Raw genomic sequence first — 16,684 nt, 5'->3', positions numbered from 1 at the left:
CTGCGGAACGAGACCTCCATAGTAGTGGCGAGTTCTACAGTGTCTTCTAAGTTTTGGGCCCCATTCTCAAGCAACCGCTGGCGCACGTAGTTGGACCTGAGGCCTGCAATGAATACATCTCGGACAGCGAGTTCCGTGTGTTCGGCAGCAGTTACATTTGATAATTACAGTCCCGGGATAAGGCTTTTAAATCGTGCAGGAATTCTTCTAGCGATTCTGTGGGGGCGCTGGCGGCGAGTCGTAAAAGTGTGGCGCGGGTAGACCTCGTTGACGGGCCTCACGTACATTCTGTCGAGCGGGGCCAGGGCCTCTGTATATGAGTTGGTACAATTAAGTTGAGTAGAGATACGATGGCTCACCCTTGCGTGCAGTATACTGAGTTTCTGCTCCTCCGTAGTTTCTGTAGTGATTGCTTCAGCCAGGTAGGCCTTGAAACATCTTTCGCCTCTGCATCCTGTGGGTCGAGTTCCATCGATCAGGTTTGAGGGCTGATTCTATAGTCGTTTCTTACTGTTTCTTAAGACGATTAAATTGATGAGACCATCAATTCACGCGACACGTGGTTAGAAGTGAACAGTGGTTTTAATCGTCTTACAACAGAGCCTGCCTGTGACAAGATGAACTCGAGATGAACTGGCAGTAGGCTCACAGCACTGATCTTTATCCTTCCGACTGGGGGATGAGCCATGGGCGGAGCCATGGGCGGAGCTAAGGGTGGAGCCCAGTACAAACTCATCTCCCCCTATGGGCAGGGACGCGCGATTACACACAATCCGGTACAGAGTACAGGCTCAATACACGTGGTACAATACAATGTGAATTACTGAGGTTTATAATTCACCACAGCACTAATGATGATCGAGTCAATATGAAGGAAGTTAAAGTCACCCATGACAACAATTCTGTTACTTCTGCACTTTTCCAAGATCTGCCGCCCAATCTGTTCCTCCATCTCCCTGCTGCTATTGGGGGGTCTATAGAAAACTCCCAATCAAGTGACTGCTCCTTTCTTGTTTCTGATATCCACCCATTCTGACTCAGTAGACAAACCCTCCTCAACTACCTCCTTTTCTGTAGCTGTGATGCACTCCCTAATTAACAGTGCCACTTCCCCATCTCTTTTACCTCCCTCCCTATTCTTCTGAAAACATCTAAACCCCGGAACATCTAACAATCATTCCTACCCCTGTGAAATCCATGTCTCCATAATGGCCACAACATTGTAGTTCCAAGTACTGATCCATGCTCTAAGTACATCTCACTTATTCCTGACACTCCTTGCATTGAAACAGACACACTTTAACCCATCCCATTGCCCTGTCAACTGTCTATCCTTCCTCACAGACTCAGCATACTATTTCTGCCTGTTGAACAGCTACCCTATCCTCTGATCCTTAGCTCTGGTTCCCATCCCCTTGCCAAACAAGTTTAAACCCTCCCGAAGAGCTCTATCAAACCTCCTGCCCAGGATATTGGTGCCCCTCCAGTTTAGGTACAACCCATCATTCATGTACAGGTCCCACCTTCCCCAGAAAGTTTCCAACTATTTGCCTCTCTCCCTTTTTGAATAGGGGCATCACATTAGCGTGTTTCCAATCCACTGGGACCTTTCCAGAATCCAGGGAATTTTGAAATATCATAACCAATGCATCCACTATCTCTGCAGCAACTCCCTTTCATACCCTCGATTGCAGGCCATCAGGTCCCAGACACTTATCTACCTTTAATCCCATCAGTTTATTCAATACCGTCTCCATAATGATGGTTATTGCACCAAGTTCCTCTGCATAGGGCAGCACGGTAGCACAGTGGTCAGCACTATTGCGTCACAGCTCCAGGGATCCAGGTTTGATCCAGGCTTGGGTCACTGTCTGTGTGGATTCTGCATGTTTTCCCCATGTCTGTGTATGTTTCCTCCGGGTGCTCCGGTTTTCTCCCACAAGTCCTGAAAGACGTGCTTGTTAGGTGAATTGGACATTCTGAATTCTCCCTCTGTGTACCCGAACAGGCGCCGGAATGTGGCGACTAGGGGCTTTTCACAGTAACTTCATTGCAGTGTTAATGGAAGCCTACTTGTGACAATAAAGATTATTATTATTAACCGTAATATTTGGAATTTTTTTATTATCCTCTACCGTGAAGACAGAGGCATAATATTGGTTCAGTGCCTCCTCCATCTCTGTTCCCCCCATTATAACCTCTCCAATATCACCCTCTAAAGGGCCAACATTTACTTTAGCTTTTCTTTTCCTCTTTATATACTTATAGAAGTTTTTGGTATGTGTTTATTTTCTGCTAGTTTCTGTTCGTAGTTCATCTTCGCTCTTTTGATTTTAATTTTAGTAGCCTTTTGCTGAACCTTAAAGTTCTCCCAATCCTCCAGCTTACCACTCAGCCTTATCACCAACTTTCACCCCACAGTCTCCTTAGATTTTGATATTTTACATTTTCTTTCCCCTCCGTAGTGGTTAGACTCACCCTGCCTGTTCATCTTATTAACCTCAACCTTCTCCTCACACGCTGACCTGTGGTTTGGGTTCCCATTAACTATTACACTTCTTGTAGTTTTACCCTTCCCTTCTCCTCAGATTTGCGAATTTAAAGTCCTTGTGACCACCCTGTTTATCCTTTCTTCTGGAACATTTGTCCCAGATCGGTTCAGGTGGAGACCATCCCAACGTACAGATCCCCCTGTCCCAATACTGATGCCAGTTCTGTTGCCGTGGCCTGGAGTCAGGATCGGGTCGTGGTGGATGGACTTGATGATGGCATTGGGGTGGAGTGACCCGACTACGCAATGCGGCGGGACATTTTTTGCCAATTGTTGCTGTCCTTAATGTACTGTTCTCTGTCCAATGTCCTCAGCCTGGAGGTCAAGGGTTCGTTTGCTGCCACCTCCTCTGGCTCAGTGGCCTGGGGTGAGGAAAGGGAGGTACAATGTCTTTCCACTGAGGTTGGAACAGAGGCGAGGGAACAGAGTGTCCTCCGTCACACCCGGAATTATGTGACTGTCCGATGTGTTCTTTTCACAGCTGGGAGCTAATTTCGATACGGGCTCATAGAGAGAAGGTGGAGCGGGCAGAGATGGATAGGCTGGTTAGGGAGATACTCCAGGTGGACAGACGGAGGCAGGGCTATTGAAGGAGCGGCAGAAGCTGCAGATGGAGTTTGGTCTGATATCCACAGGGAAGACGGTGGGGTGGTTGAGGAAGGCCGAGGGGGACGGTATATGAGTATAGTGAGAAAGCCAGTAGGATGTTAGCACACCAGCTCAGGAAAAGGGAGGCAGCCAGGGCGATAGGAAGAGGGAAGGATAGAAGGGGAAACACGGTCTTGGACCCTGTGGGGGTGAATGGAGTGTTCAAGGAATTTTACAGTCAGCTGTACGAGTCGGAGCCCCCAGCTGAGATGGAGGGGATGAGGCAGTTTTGGAAGGGTTGAAGTTTCCGAAGTTGGAGGAAGGGTTGGTGGAGGGGTTGGGAGCCCCGATCGGGATTGTAGAAGTAGTAGAGGGATTGGAGGCCATGTAGTCGGGCAAGGCCCCGAGACCGGACCGCTACCGAGTGGAATTTTACAAGAGGTTTTCTGGGATGCTGGGCCAGCTGCTGGTGAGGGCATTTAACGAGACAAAGGAGCGGGATGTTCTTCCCCCAACAATGTCGCAAGTTTCAATCTCATTGATCCTGAAGCGGGAGAAGCAATGTGGGTCCTAGAGACCAATCTCCTGACTGAATGTCGATGCCAAATTACTGGCCAAAATTCTGGCCTTGAGGATAGAGGACTGTGTTCTGGGGGTGATAGGGGAAGACCAGATGGGGTTGTTAAAGGCAGGCAGCTAACGGCCAATGTTAGAGGCTCCTGAATATGATCATGATGCCCTCCAAGGGGAGGGAGGTGGAGGTTGCTATGGACGCGGAGAAGGCCTTTGACCAGGTGGAATGGAATTATCTGTTGGAGGTCCTGAGATGGTTTGGGTTTGGGTAGGGCTGCATTGACTGGGTTAGATGAACCTGGGGGGGGGGGGGGGGGGGGGGGGGGGGGGTGTACAGGGTCTCGTTACATGCAGACGACTTACGCCTGTATATTTCTGACCCATTAGGGGGAATGGGGGAGATTATGCGGATTTTAGGGGAATTTGGCCGGTTCTCGGGGTACAAATTGAATATGGTTAAGAGCGAGGTTTTTGTGATCCAGGCGAGGGGGCAGGAGAGGAGACTGGGGGAGCTGCTGTTTACAGTGGTGGGAGGGAGTTTTCGTTACCTGGGTATCCAGGTGGCACGGGGATGGGAGCAGCTCCATAAATTAAATCTGAAGTGGTTAGTTGAACAAATGAAGGACTTTTGGAGGTGGGACATACTCCCATTGTCACTGGCGGGGTGGGTACAGACCGTAAAGATGACGGTTCTCCCGGGATTTGTGTTTGTTTTCCACTGCCTCCCTATTTTTATTTCAAAGCCTTTTTTTTAAACAGGTGAACAGGGTGATTTCTGGGGTTGTGTGGGCGGGTAAAACCCCACAAGTAAAGAAAGTGTTGTTGGAGTGGAGCCGAGGGGGAGGGAAGGCTTGGCACTGCTGAACTTTGGGAGCTACTACTAGGCGGAAAATATAGCCATGATTAGGAAGTGGGTAGTGGGGAAGGGGTCAATGTGGGAGCGGGTAGAGGCGGCCTCATGTAAGGGCAGAAATTTGGGGGCATTGGTAACGGCTCCTCTGCTGTTCTCGCTGGCCCGGTACTCCACAAGCCCAGTGGTAGTGGCGGCACTGAGAGTTTCGGGACAGTAGTGGAAGCACATGGGAGTGGAGGGAGTGTCGGTGTGGGCTCCAATTTGTGGTAATCACCGATTTGTACCAGAGAGGATGGATGGGGGGTTTCGGAGGTGGCAGAGAGCAGGGATTGAAAGGCTGGGGACCTGTTTATTGATGGGAGCTTTCCCTGTTTGGAGGATCTGGAAGTGGAGTTTGAATTGCTGGGAGGGAATGTGTTTCCAAATCTGCAGATAAGGGACTTTGTGCAAAGGCAGGTTTTGGCCTTTCCGCTTCTACCGCTGCAGGGTATACAGGACAAGGTAGTTTCTAGAATGGGAGTGGGGGTGGGAAAGATATCTAAAATCTATGAAGAACTTATGGAGTGGGAGGAAACCCAGATAGGGGAGATAAAACATAAATGAGAAGATGAGTTGGGAAAGGAGGTAGAGGCGGGTCTGTGGGAAGATGCTCTGAGCAGAGTCAACACGTTCTCATCATGTGCCAGGCTCAGCCTGATACAATTCAAGGTGGTTCACTGGGCACACATGGCGGTGGCCCGGATGAGCAGGTGTTTTGAGGTAGAGGACAGGTGTGTGAGGTATGCAGGAGGGCCAAAAATCATGTCCACATGTTTTGGGCATGTCTGGAGTTTAGGGGATTCTGGCAGGGATTTGCGGATGTCATGTCCACGGTACTAAAAACGAGGGTGGTACCGAGTCCCGAGGTGGCGATTTTTGGCGTGTCGGAAGACCCGGGAGTCCAGGGGGCGAGAGAGGCCGAAGCCCCAAAATCAGGGGTTTGGGTTCGCGACATGGCCGGGTTTCTCAGACGAGAGAATTAAGTTCGCCCTGAGAGAATCAACGTTAGGGTTCATACAGATGTGGCAGCCGTTTATCGACTTCTTCGGAGAAAACTAAATTGTCGGCGGATTCAATAATGGGGGGGGGGTTAGGGAGTCAGGGGGTGTCGGGGGGGGGGGGGGGAGATCAGGCTATTCTTTGTCTAGTTTAGACGGGAACAGTGGGAGATGGAGGGGTGAATTATGTTCACATTTGTATTTGTATCTTTTATCGTTATAAAACCATAAATGCCTTGATAAAATCTTTGTAAAAAAAGACAAGTGGGTCGATGCCGCACAGTCTTTGTGACATATTGCCAATGTCCGGTACCTTGTAGATGTTGTGGATTCCCAAATTACTGCAGCATGGACTTTCAACAAGTGATGTTTGATTCACTAGCTTAGCAGCTACTTCAGCACTTGTGCCCTGCCTGCGTTCCCAGAGAAAACTCCCGTGTTCCCGGCACATGACCTCTTATGTAGCCACGTCACAATATTCCCACGCGACCACTCAGTCTACAGATGACAATGATTAAGATGCATTTACTCCAAGGCCATTGTCTCGTTCCAAAGTAAGATAAGATAGCTTATTTATTTTAGTGTTGCTGAAATGATTGAAGGATTTACTGCAAAACCAGAGAGGGGCAGAAGTATCAAATTTTGTATATATTTAAAATATTGATTTGCTTATCACTCCAGCTTGGTGATGTGTCTTCAGCATTCCCTCTTGATTTATTATACACACAGCTCAGGACACTATCATTTCTGCATTGTCGTCACGTCTTACCATCAGCTTCTGCGAGGCCAAGGACCGGCTGCTTCAACTGATCCAATACTTTGTGCGTTTCACCTTTCAGGGTGAGATCCGTATCTTGATTTATATTACCCCTATTAAAAAGCAAGAACAAGACAAAAATGGTTTCACTGTTTTCTAAAATTACAAGTAGAATATGGTGGGTTTGATGATCAAAGTTTATTTTAGGTTTTTTAGCCGATATTCCTATTATAGCCGATAAGTGTGCAAAAGTTGCCACATTCTCACACTAGTACAAAGTGCAACAGTCTATAATCAGAAATGTTAGCCTCGTGGAGAAAGTTTATGAATTCTCCATGAATAGCAGATTGCATCGTCCAGGGAATGGCAAAAATATAATCATAGAAATAAAAAGATCTCTACAGTGCAAATGGAGGCCATTTGGCCCATTGAGTCTGCACTGACCCTCCAAAAGGGAGGCCTAGTTCCCTGCCCTTTCTCTGTGACCCCACCCAAGCTTTAGGCACCAAGGGGCAATTTATCATGTCCAATTCACCTAACCTGCACATCTTTGGACTGTGGGAGGAAACCGAAGCATCCGGAGGAAACGCACACAGACACAGGGAGGGCATACAAACTCCACAGTCTCCACGCCGGGAATTGAATCCGGGTCCCTGGCTCTGTGAGGCAGAACTTTCTCCCCTGTTCCTGATATCCTTCAATTTCTTTAGAGTTCAAAAATTTATCAGTCTTAATTTAAATACAAGAACGCAATGACATAAAAAATAGGAAAAGAAGTTGACCATTCAACCCCTCAAATCTGCACTGCCATTCAGCATTATTATGCCAATATAGGATTTTCTCCCCCTGTCTGCGTGGGTTTCCTCCGGGTGCTTCGGCTTCCTCCACAGTCCAAAGATGCACAGGTTAGGTGAATTAGCCATGATAAATTGCCCCTAGTGTTCAGGGAAGTGCAGGCTAGCTGGGGTTATGGAGACAGGGTGGGGAAGTGGGCCAAGGTAGAGTGCTCTTTCAGTGGGTCGGTGCTGATTCAATGGACTGAATGGCCTCCTTCTGCATTGTAGCAATTCTGTGGCGTCAGTTGTACTTTTCTGCTTGTTCCCCTGTAACTGAAAATATGGAAAGATGTGTCATTTGAAACATGGAAGTCTGACAATATCTGGTCTGAGAGAAACATGAGAGGATACAGGGAAAGATCCCACAAAGGGTTAACAGGAGCTGCAAAGAGCAGGATTATAACATGCAGATTCCTTCTCCCAAACAAACAGGATTTTTGTATGAAGCTAAAAACAATGGCTCACACCTTCATTGAAATTAACCATCTTAGTAAGCATCTGGAAAAGGATGGATGAAGGTTTCAGTTGAGTTAGGTGATAAATGTAAACCTTTCAAGTTATAACCAAGTGGATTTTTAGCATTACGCGAAAAGCAATGTTTCACACCTTCACTGAAGTAAAATCAGCAGATAGAAAAGAATGACGAGGGGGTCAAATATATAGGTGTGAAATTCTGCTAACACCAGGTAATACAAGAAAACTGGAGACAACCTGTCTACAAGAACACAAATTAGACCCAAATCAAAGTCAAAATTATGAGCTGGGGACACAATTCGATAATAAAACTATAGAAATGACAGGAACCAAAATTCATACCCCTCTTGAAATCAAAGCATTTTGAACATCACAAAGGAAACAATGTTATCAGAGATCTAGGAGCTGACGTCATGCCCAAAATGAATACTTAGTCGTGTTAGACAAATTCAGATTAAAGGTACCTTTACAGTCCAAGTGAAATAAAAGTTACTTTACAATAAAGTCATAAAAACTTAATAACTGTTAGAAAAATATATAAACCCTGAGAGAGAAGCAGAGAGGGAGAGAAGCAGAGAAGGAATAAGAGAAGCAAGCAGAGTCAGCCTACAGTCAGCTCGGTCATGGGAAAGGGACAGAGCAATGCAGCCGAGCTAAACAGCTAATAAATCCAAGGACAACCAGAATTTAAAGAGGAGGCAGAGTCGGCTCAGAGACAGCCAGTAGAGCCAGCACCACAGCTCGGTACATGGGAAAGATAGGACATAGCTACCGAGCTCACCAGCGAATACATCTAAAGAAGACCAGATTTTAAAAAGATTGATTGTCAAGTTGGGCCTGAAGGTCCCTTCAACCAACCAGAAGGATCCAGAAGCAAGATCTTTTTACTTTTCTGTAAAGACAGTGATTGCATCTTTTAAAAGAAAAAAAATATATAAAAATAAAATAAGCTAAAAGTTTTAACCTGAAACAGTGGTTATTCCTAAGCCTACTTTACTTACTTAGCAATGCAGGACCCAGGATATCGATGCTACTAAGTGGTAAGTAGGTAAAGTTCTTCTGTGAAGGTATGGGTTATACCGGAGGATAACTTGAAAACATAGTTTGACCTGAATAGCACCCACCGAAGCCTGCATCAGATTCAGGGAGTGAGAATCCCTCTTCACCATTTGGAATATCGGCCCTTTTTGGTATCGGGGGGATTCTACGAATAGTGGTGAGTTTTCAACAAAACCCTGCAACCTCTGACTCTCTTGTAGATCACAATTCTATTTAACTCAACCTTGAATATTATCAATAACCCACAATCCATTGCTCTCAGGAATGGGGATCTCCAAAGATCAAAGAGAATAAATGTTTCCTCATCTCTGTCCCTTATTTTGAAACTTTGTCCCTTTGTTCTAGATTTTAATCCCAATTCCCCAATGAGGGGAAAGATACTCTCAGCATCTACCCCATCAATTCCCCTCAGACTCTTTCTGGAACATCACCTCTTATAAACTCCAATGAACATAAACCCTACCTGTTCAACCTCTGCATCCCAGGAGTCAGCCTTGTTGGAAGACATAAGCGAGGGTGCAGAGAAGATTCACATGAATAGTTCCAAGGATGAGGAACTTTCGTCGAATCATAGAATCCCTACAGTAGAGGAGGTCATTCAGCCCTCTGAAAGAGCACCCTAACCCAGCCCACTCCCCTACCCTATCCCCGCAATGCCACCCAACCTACACATCCTAGGGCGGCATGGTAATACAATGTTTAGCACTGTTGCTTTACAGCGCCAGGGTCGCAGGTTCGATTCCCAGCTTGGGTCATTGTCTGTTCGGAGTCGGCACGCTCTCCCTGTGTCTGTGTGGGTTTCCTCCCACAAGTCCCGAAAGACGTGCTGTTAGATCATTTGGACATTCTGAATTCTCCCTCTGAGTACCTGAACAGGCGCCGGAATGTGGCGATGAGGGGCTTTTCACAGTAACTTCATTGCAGTATTACTGTAAGCCTACTTGTGTCAATAATAAAGATTATTATTCACTTCTGTTATGTAGATATTATGTGGAGATGCTGGCGTTGGACTGGGGTGAGCACAGTAAGAAGTCTTACAACACCAGGTTAAAGTCCAACTGGTTTGATTCAAATCACTAGCTTTTGGAGCATTGCTCCTTCCTCAGATGACCTGAGAAAATGATGGAACGTTACTTTAGATTGGAAAATAGAAAATGTAAAAAGGGAGGTAAAAGCAGACTATAGACCTGATAGCTTAACATCTGACATATGGAAAATATTAGAGTTGTTCTCAGGTGTTGGAATAAACGTCTCATTTTTAAAATGGCAGGCCGCGACTAGTGGGGTACCGCAGGGATCAGTGCTGGGATACCTGCTGTTCACAATATATATATTAATTATTTAAATGAGAGAATTAAATGTAATAGCTCCAAATTTGCAGATGACACAAAGCTGTGAGGAGGATGCAGAGATGCTTCAGTGTGATTTCGACAAGCTGAATGAGTGGGCAAACGAATAGCAGATGCCGTCTAATGTGGAATAATGTGAGGTTATCCACTTTAGTAGCAAAAATAGGAAGGCAGGTTATCTGAATGGTTATAGATTGAGAGAGGGGAATGTGCAACGAGACCTGGATGTCCTCGTACACCAGTTACTGAAGAGTGCAATGCAGGTTTTTAAAAATGTATTTACAGGACATGGGCATCACTGGTTAGCCCAGCATTTATTGCCCATTTCTAGTTGCCCTTCAGAAGAAGTGGTGAGCTGCCTTCTTCTACCACTGCAGTCATTATGGTGTAGGTACACCCACTGTGCTGTTAGGGAGGGAGTTCCAGCATTTTGCCCCATGATTTAAAAATGGTGCCTGGATCTCTCGCTACAAGGAGTTCCGGCGAGCGGATCTCCCCTTTGTAAAAAACGAGACTATGTATGGCCTTGACTGCATGTTCCTCATTTCAGCCCCTTATTCAAAATGAGAAGCATTGAATAGCCATGTGTGTCTTGGCACTGCGCATGCTGGGAAACATGGGGCTAAATGCGCTCACTCGGGGACTTTGTTCCCTTTTGAGAAGATTGCGTCCCTGGTCATTAACCTGCACACGAACCCGCTCCTTTAACTTTGATTTTCTAATTTTCCATACAACTGAACCCTCCCCCCCACTATTCATTTTAAAGCCCTATCTACAGCCCTAAGTTCTGCGATTCACCAGGACTCTGGTCCCAGCTTAATTCAGATGAAGACTGTCCCATCGGAACTGCTCCCTCCTTCCCCAGTACTGGTGCCAATGTCCAAAGAATTCAAACCCATTCCTCCCACACCAATCTTTGAGCCACGCATTTACCTCCTGAATCTTATTGACCCTGTGTCAATTAGCTCGTGGCTCAGGTAGTAATGCAGAGATTATTACCTTTTTGGTTATGCTTTCTAATTTAGCTCCCAGCTTTTCATATTCCCTCAGCAGAACCTCTGTCTGTGTTTTCCTTACTCCACCCACCCCCTCACCCCACGCCCTCAGCCCACCCCCTCCCCCCAACACGAGCCAGGATGCAGAAACACAGGACACAGAAACGCAGGGGACGGACACACAGAGGCCGGGCACACAGAGGCCGGGCACCCTCCCGGGTTGCCCATGCATCATTCATGTCATGGACCAGACCCACTGTCACTGGCAATGTGTGAGCCCTGCCCGTTGTGCTGCAGGTGGATGTGTAATGGAGGGGTGGTGTGCATGTGGGTCATGCGGTGGTGTGGGACCTAAGGTTGGTCGCTGTTGTGGGAGGTGAGGGTGGTTGGTGGTGAGGTGGCATGGTACTGTGCATGCTCCTGCTCAGCATCCACCCCTCCTAGTTGATGAAACATTCAGCTATTAATTCTTCCCATGCTCGCTGGCCCTGCTGGTGACATAGTGCAGCCCCCCATCCAGGTGCAGCCCCTATCCCCCTCCTCCTCATCTGGAGAGGCGTTCCCTTCATCGTGAACCTCCCCCTCCCCCGGCATTATTGTAGCCGTTCTACGGCCAGTCTGTGGCCTCCGTACAGGCGTCATCAGCCACGACTGCAATGGGTAACCCTTATCACCCAGGAACCAGCCCCTCAGCTGGGGTGGGGCATCCCTCCAACATGGCAGGGATGAACGATTGTGCCAATATGAACGAGTCATGTATACTGCCCGGGTACTGGGCGCAGACTTGCAGGATCCTCATGCGGTGGTCACAGACCACTTGAACGTTCATGGAGTAGGCCCCCTTCCTATTCATGAACACGTCCCTGTTATCAGCTGGCACAGCGATGTGCACCCCATCGATCACCCCCTGTACCATGGGTATGCTGGCCACGGCAGCGAAGCCCACTGCCCGGGCATCCTGGTGAGCGCGGTCCACAGGAAATTGAATGTACCGGTCTGCAAGGGCATACAGGGCATCATTCACTGCACGGATGCATGGATGTTCTGGTCGCCGCATTATAGGAAGGATGTGGAAGCATTGGAAAGGGTACAGAGGAGATTTACAAGGATGTTGCCTGGTATGGAGGGAAGATCTTACGAGGAAAGGCTGAGGGACTTGAGGTTGTTTTCGTTACAGAGAAGAAGGTTAAGAGGTGACTTAATTGAGGCATACAAGATGATCAGAGGATTAGATAGGGTGGACATTGAGAGCCTTTTTCCTCGGATGGTGATATCTAGCACGAGGGGACATAGCTTTAAATTGAGGGGAGATAGATATAGGACAGATGTCAGAGATAGATTCTTTACTCAGAGAGTAGTAAGGGCGTGGAATGCCCTGCCTGCAACAGTAGTGGACTCGCCAACACTAAACGCATTCAAATGGTCATTGGATAGGCATAAGGGCGATAAGCGAAAAGTGTAGAGGCGCTTTAGAGGGGTTTCACAGGTCGGCGCAACATCGAGGGCCGAAGGGCCTGTACTGCGCTGTAATGTTCTATGTGCACCGATACCTGGGAAATGCCGGACGGTCCCCACTCGGTGACTGGAACGAGCCCGTGGCATAGAAGTTCAGGGCCACCATCACCTTGAAGGCCACTGGCAGAGGGTATCCTCCCCCAGTGCTACGCAGTGCCAGGTGTGCCATGTGGCAGATATGTCTGACGGTTTCCCGTCTCATCCTCATTCTCCTCCTGCATGCCCTGTCTGAGAGTTTCTGGAACGACATGCGGAGCCGGTACACACGAGGCCTCATCAGATGCCTCCGTGGCATCACCTCCTCCTTACGCCCCACTCCCCCTCCTCCTCGGCCTGTTGGGCAACGCCCCTCCAGCCTGAGCATCTGGCGGCTGCCCCTGTGCGGCCCATTCCTCTGCTGCAGCCATACCCTCCCCCACAACCAGGTGCCATGGGCTACATGGTCACCCAGGTTGCCAGCTTGCACCCCTGCCACGCATGCCCCCCACCCCGTCCCCTCGGTGCCCCAACTCCTGTCACCTGTCCCTCTTGCGTGGGCCACCATTTAATGGCCCTGCCTTCACTGGGGGCTGCCGTGGGTGCGGCCCTGGATGTACCCGCCGATGGGTGCCACTGGCTTGGTGCGGTGCCCCGTGACGGGTCCGGCACCCATTCAAATGGCCGAATGGCCTGCAATCAGCCAGCGCGCGGGGTGGGTGGCCATCAGCATGGCGGCCGTAATGCATCCGTGCCGTTGGCACCGCGCTGTCATGGCGGGTGCTTCCTGGCCTCCGCGACTGTCCCCCCCCCTTCCCTGACACCTACCGAACCTGGAAGGCCTCCCCCATCCCCCCGTAGCCACGGCCGTGCCTGCTTCGCCAGCCCGAGGTCTCCCCAGGCCGACCCCTACCTCCTCCGGAAGCCTCGGAAGCCAACACGTCTGGCTGACCATTTTTTATATGTGGTTAGAATCACCCAAGGACTTCTGACCACGCCCCATCGAGACCTCTGACCACGCCTCATCGAGACCTCTGACCACGCCTCATCGAGACTCCTGACCACGCCTCATCGAGACTCCTGACCACGCCCCGTTGAGACTTCTGACCACTCCCCATCGGGACTTCTGACCACACCCCATCGGGACTACTGACCACACCATTGGGACTTTGGTTTATCCGAGTCGCAGCATCGTTGGGGGTCCAGAGAGTCGCTTGTCGGGCCACCTCCCATGATTCTCCGGGCCGTGCGGCGCACGCCGCGATCTCGCGGTTTTCGGGGCAGCGGAGAATCGCAAAACGGCATCGGAACAGCATCGCGGGCCGACCCGGCGTGAACACCTATTCTCCGGCCGTGCGCCGGCTCGGAGAATCCCGTCCACGGGTTTCACTGATACTTCTAAATTATCAGAGATATAACCATATAGTCAGACTCTTTCCTTTTTTTCTACAGACGTTAAGATAGTTTTACTAATAGAGCAGTTTAAGAATAATTATTTTCATTTTGTTTACCTGTAAAATGGTCTGATATTTATGCCACAATATTTATGTTTTATAATTTACTTACTGGGCACTTTCATTCTCTATAAAGATACCGAACAACACAATATGAAACAGTACACTCTCTCATAATTTTGTTTCAAACTCATATGTTTAATTAACTTACGTTTGAGAGGCAGTGAATACACCGTACTCCCCTCCTGGAGTGCTACCCTCATTGTTTACGCTGCAGGCACTTCCAACACTGCTGATAGATGAGGCAGTGGAAATAGAAGACTCTGTATTCCTGTGACTGGTGGACTTTGCTAAATAGAGAGCAAAACAATGAGTTAAATCAAAATTAAAAAAATTATTACTCTGGCACAAATATTGCCATTTTCATTACAGACAAGCTTTTTAAAATTTACTCGTTCATGGGATATGGATGTTTCTGGCAATGCTAAAATCTATTACCCATTCCAAATTATGCTGGAGAAGTTGTGGTGAGCTACCTTTCTGAATTCAACTGAGTGGCTTGCTAGGCCATTTCAGAGGTCATGATGTGGATATGCTGGCGTTGGACTGGGGTGAGCACAGTAAGATGTCTTACAACACCAGGTTAAAGTTCAACATGTTTGTTTCAAACACTAGCTTTCGGAGCACTGCTCCTTCCTCAGGTCAGTCACAAGCCAACCACATTACTGTCACTGAAAGGCCAGGCCAGGTAAAGACGGAAGATTTCTTTCCTTAAAGACTCAGATGGATTTTACAATAATTCAGTAATTACATGGGCACTGTTCTGACACTAACTCCTTTTCCAGAGCTCTTTAATTAACTGAATTTAAATTTCCCACTTCCCGTCATGGGGTTTGAATTTAGATCTTCAGATTATTAAATGTCTTGTAACCATAACTGCAATATCTTCATACTCCCAGAAAGTGAGAAAAATTTGAAAACTCAATGAAGGTTAGGAAATTCTTTCCATTTGTGAACTCTGAAAATTACCTTCCTTTCTGTCGAAGTAGTATAGATAGTTTTATTTTTAGGAACATAAGGGCAGGATTAGGCCATTCAGCCCATCAAGCCTGCTCTACCATTCAGACTGCAATATTTCAATGTCTTTTTCCCCCATACTAACCCTATTTCCCTTTATGTCATTGATATCTGGAAATCAGTCAATTCCAAAGATTTACAACCCTCGGAGTAAAATAAAACCCTCATCTCGGTTCTATGTGGCTTCCCACTTATTTTGAAATTGTGTCCCTTGGTTCTAGATTCCCCTAGCCAGGGGAAATATCTTACCTGTATGTATGCTGTCTATCCCTTTAAGTATTTTGTAGGTTTCAATTAGATCACCTCTCATTCTTCAAAACTCGAGAGAATAGAGGCCCAGTTTGCCCCAATCTCTCTTCACAAAGTCCCTCCATCAGTGAAACAAGTCTGGTGAATCTTTGTTGCCGTCCCTCTATGGCTACAACATCCTCCTGAAGTAAGGGGACCAAAAGTGTACACAGGATTCCAGGTGCGGTCTAACCAAGGTTGTTTACAATTGAAGCAAGACTTCACTGCTCCTGTACTCAAACCCTCTTGCGATAAACATCTACACACTATTAGACTTCTGAATTGCCTGCTGCATCTGCATGTCAGTCTTCATAGAATCATAGAATCCCGACAAGTCCCAAAAGACGTGCTGTTCGGTGAATTGGACATTCTGAATTCTCCCTCTGTGTACCTGAACAGGCGCCGGAATGTGGCGACTAGGGGATTTTCACAGTAATGTAAGCCTACTTGTGACAATAAAGATTATAATAAAAAAGAATTCCACAGGTTCACTACCCTCTGAGTGAAGACATTTCTCCTCATCTCAGTCCTAAATGATCTATCCCGTCTCCTGGTTCTATATTTCCCAACCAGGGAAAATATCCTCCCTGCATCTAGTCTGTCCAGCCCTGTTAGAATTTTCTGCATTTGTGGTGGTTTGAGGCAAACTGAGGGAGACATCCAGAAAAACAGAACAAGGCTTTATTGATATCGAATAAAGATAAACTATGCACAGGCACAGAGTCACTAAACAGGTCTTCACTCTCTGGTTCCAGGGCCAACTCTGCCAAAGACCCCATTCGCTGCACCCCGGACGTTTGCACATGTGGAATGCAAGGGCTTTCTCCTTAAAGGGACCCTCCCCTCTTAAGTCCCTCAATAACATATTCACAGAACAGGTCATGTACAGCAATAAAAAGGTTGAGAAATACAGGGGAGAGAGTCCTTGGCAGTTTATCACAAAGTCAATCTGTCGGGGGGTTTTCTTGGTCTTGCAGACCATGTTAGTTCCCAGCTGGCGCCTCCAGCTCTGAGGTAGCAACGTTGCCATCCGTGGAAAGTTATCTCTGTTACTCTGTCAGTACAGCAGCGTAAGAAGTCTTACAACACCAGGTTAAAGTCCAACAGGTTTGTTTCAAACTAGCTTTCAAAGCACTACTCCTTCCTCAGGTAAATCTCCTCCTGGTGCACCCTCTCTGGTGCAATCACTTCCTTTCTATAGTGTGGTGACCAGAACAGAACACAATGCTACAACTGGGACCTAACCAGTGTTTTATACAACTCCTGCATAACCTCCCTGCCCTTATATTCAATACTTCAGTT

General features: G+C 47.6%; 1 protein-coding gene across 5 annotated transcripts in view; it reads right to left on the bottom strand.

The window, feature by feature from the left end:
* Positions 1–16,684, bottom strand: part of pcloa (piccolo presynaptic cytomatrix protein a) — a 543,385-nt gene that overhangs the window by 46,026 nt on the left and 480,675 nt on the right. For 4 of the 5 annotated variants that reach the window (XM_038811990.1, XM_038811988.1, XM_038811987.1 and 1 more), the window contains 2 exons: positions 14,229–14,367; positions 6,372–6,472 (listed from right to left, as the gene is read on the bottom strand). In XM_038811990.1, the coding sequence (XP_038667918.1) occupies positions 6,372–6,472; positions 14,229–14,367 (240 nt within the window). Of the gene's footprint in view, positions 1–6,371; positions 6,473–14,228; positions 14,368–14,398; positions 15,526–16,684 lie in introns of those variants that run through there. The other variant, XM_038811991.1, reaches the window with a different exon arrangement.

This window comes from Scyliorhinus canicula, chromosome 11 (genome assembly GCF_902713615.1).
Source record: "Scyliorhinus canicula chromosome 11, sScyCan1.1, whole genome shotgun sequence".
Taxonomy (NCBI): Eukaryota; Metazoa; Chordata; class Chondrichthyes; order Carcharhiniformes; family Scyliorhinidae; genus Scyliorhinus; species Scyliorhinus canicula.
The sequence above is the reverse complement of the archived record's forward strand: the minus strand, read 5'-3'. Positions and strand labels throughout refer to the sequence as shown.